This window comes from Miscanthus floridulus, chromosome 13, assembly GCF_019320115.1.
Source record: "Miscanthus floridulus cultivar M001 chromosome 13, ASM1932011v1, whole genome shotgun sequence".
In the NCBI taxonomy this organism is placed as follows: Eukaryota; Viridiplantae; Streptophyta; class Magnoliopsida; order Poales; family Poaceae; genus Miscanthus; species Miscanthus floridulus.
In genome coordinates, this window is record NC_089592.1 from 23,398,062 (window position 1) to 23,401,253 (window position 3,192).

The following is a 3,192-nucleotide window of genomic DNA, read 5'->3' on the forward strand; positions in this document are numbered from 1 at the left end:
TGCACTAGATATCTCTCTGCATATTGCAGCGCGCAAATCTTTCGGTTTGTCAAATTGTAGTGATGATATCATTGTACCTGTGGGAGGAGAGTGCGTACAAAGCTTTAATTTCCAGAGTGTTAAGTTCATCCGACCCTTTTCTTAACCTTCACCATGTGGCCGTTCTTCATCTAAAGAATGGGGGGGAGGGGGCGAGGAGGGGGTCTCCATTATCCAATAGCACTTTTCGCTTATTTATAATCTGAAATACTCGTCATCTCATTAGTCCTTAATTTGTTTGCATTGTCATTATATCACCAAAATCCACACTATAGCATCTGATGCACTTTCAGCCTCTCCTTTTTTTTGATCGAGGACAACACAAACAAAGCTTACATATTGAAGCATCTGTATGTAAAGCTCCCCGTAAATTTGTGCACATATGATTTCAACAAGTAAATAGCCTCAATGGCACATATGCACAAATTAAATCTAGATAGAACGTGGTGAACTCTTCATATATATAGTTCCGTGAGGTGCAAACGTGTCAATTAAACAAACGTGATGCAATATGGCATGTGATTCATACAAATTAAGAATAAGACAAACACAAAACATCATCACAAGCTATGAACAAAGCAAGCTAACATAGCAACCTTACATAGCACAAGTGTTCCATTAACTAAGCACACCACAAAGTTCTTACACTTAGCACCACCACAAAGTTCTGACATCACATAGTCCACACATTACATAACACAATGTCTTACTTGCCCACAATACAGAAGTTCTCATCACACATAGATAGGGGATAGATAGATAGATAACATGATAAAAAAGGATAGGGCGACGAAGCAAAGCGACAATAGCAAATTCTCCACAGTGTTTCATTCTTGGACCCTTTTCTTAACCTTGACCATGAGCCCGTTCTTCATCTGCAGAATAGTCGAGAGCTTTGGCTCAACAGCATGCACTTCCAACACCTCCATATCAAAGTTCCACAGGACGTTGGCGGCGGCGGTCTTCACCTGCATAATCCCGATGTCCTTGCCGAGGCACATCCTTGGCCCCGAGCTGAACGTCAGGAATTTATGAGAAGGAACGTATTGCAGTTTGCTTCCATCATCCGAGAGCCACCTCTCTGGCCTGTACTCCTGGCAGTCATTGCCCCACACGGGCTCCATTCTTGCCATGGCGTACAAGGAGATGAGGATGGTGTCCCCAGCGCCCACCTCATCGCCGCTTGGCAGTGTATCGTCGCGCAGCACAGTCTTGCGCTCGAACGGGGCTGGAGGGTAAAGCCTCAGGGTCTCAAACACCACAGCCTGCAAGTAAACTAGTTCTTTCATCTCCTCAGGCTCAAAGGTCACCGTGGCCGTGGCATTTGTTTCTTTATCGGTGGCGGCGGCGGCGGCTTTGCAAGATGCGATGGGCGCCAGCTCCTTGCGGATGCTGGACAAGACGGAGGGGTTCCTAGAGATGTTGTAGAATAGCCACGACAACCCCGCACCGACCGTGTCCCTCCCGGCGACAAGATAGCCGATGAGGGTTGCCTGGAGCACTTGGTCGTCGTCGCCATAGTTGGGGTCATTGATGTAGTATGACTGGATGTCTAACGAAGCAGCTTCATCTTCTTCCTCGCCAACCGAATGACGACGGGTCTTCCTTGTCTCCATCATCTTCACGACGAATCCACGTAGTACTGCCTGTGCCGCGGCGATCCTCCTCTCTGGACCAATGTTTAGCCGTCTCATCACCTTCCATACTAACGCCGGCATCACGTGCCGGAACATGGGCACCTCCATGACGGTGTCCATGGCGTCTGTGACGTCAACAGGCGGCATGTCTGGGGACAGGAGACCAGGGTCCAGGCCAAAGACTGGCTTAGCAGCCAGATCGAAAGCATACCTCGTGTTCAATTGCTGCATGTCGAACGCCGTTCCAGCGTTCGCCATGTCTGCAAGGAAGGGGAGCAGGCCTTTCCCGACCTTGTCGTGGCAGAAATTAGTGATGGATGCAAGCATCTTTGGATTGCTTAGGATGCTCTGCATCTTAGCGCGATGGCGGCGGCAGGACTCACCATCAACTGTGAAGAGGCCTCCTTTCATGACGTCGAAGACCTCTGCAAACTCCTCACCCTTGGGGTAGTTTGCATGGTTTGAAGTGAAGATGTGTCGGACATTTTGTGGGTCGCTGGTAAGGAAGTATTGCACTCTCGTTCCCACTGGTCCGTGCACCTTGTAGTTGCACGTAGAGGCAGAAAGGCCAACTGTGATAAATTCGTGCAAGTTGTTGACGTTGGCAAGGATGCCTGGGAGGATGCCTACTACTGGCCAGATCACTGGGAGAATCGGGCTATTTGATCTTTTATATTTGATATAGAAGTACGATGGAACAAGGAGAGCAGCTATGGGGATCAGTAGTGCTGGAGACCATAGAGCCATTGTTATGGACACGAATGTGTATATGGTGTAGCGATATATACAAGATGGGTTGCCTGATGGCTCTCTATATATAGAAGCTTCAACCCTTGTGCAGTGTACAAACGCATGCCCATACGTGCTATCTACCTGCTATCTGCCATTTTTCCGCTGACGGTCGGGTCCACGTTGCCTGAATTATATGCCCGCGTTTCCTTCACCTAATCATCTATACAAAGTAGCATTTAGAACATTTTAAGATGTTATAGCAGATCTTCTATCTCATCTCTTATGCGATAATTTTAAAAGATCTCCTAAAAACAACCACCTTTCTCCTAGATAAAGGAGATGATTACCTCTCCCCAATCCCTAATAAAGAAATATAGGGGAAAAGTTTTAGGTGATCAGCTACAACAATGCTCTGTTATATCCTAAATTTATTTTAAGCTACTGTCATAAAATAACTTATAAGAATTGCAATATAAGAGATATGGTAAAGTTGCTCTAACCCTCGAAGCCATGAACCCTCACATTTCATGCACCTAAAGCCATGCATTTACGGTTGCTTCGGTAACACAAACAATGAACACCTAAAGCCATGCATTTACGGTAATAATTAGACCTAGGAGTGTGATGGTGTGTTCCGGGGTAGTGCTTGTTATTCTTCCTGCTAGTATAATTGTATGTGGAAGGCTTGCTTTGAAGTGCTAGGTTAGGCTTCTAGTTTCTATTAGGGATCATTTTTGTGTTTAACATTAGTGCCTAGTGTTTGTGTTTTTAAGAAATTGTAAAT

The 3,192-nt window shown here is 46.1% G+C and overlaps 1 protein-coding gene across 1 annotated transcript; it reads right to left on the minus strand.

Moving 5' to 3' along the window:
* Positions 1-628: 628 nt before the first annotated feature.
* LOC136501573 (noroxomaritidine synthase 2-like) lies at positions 629-2,453 on the minus strand. The gene has a single exon (XM_066497088.1). The coding sequence runs from the start codon at positions 2,421-2,423 to the stop codon at positions 867-869; it is 1,557 nt and encodes a 518-aa protein (XP_066353185.1). The 5' UTR covers positions 2,424-2,453; the 3' UTR covers positions 629-866.
* Positions 2,454-3,192: the final 739 nt, after the last annotated feature.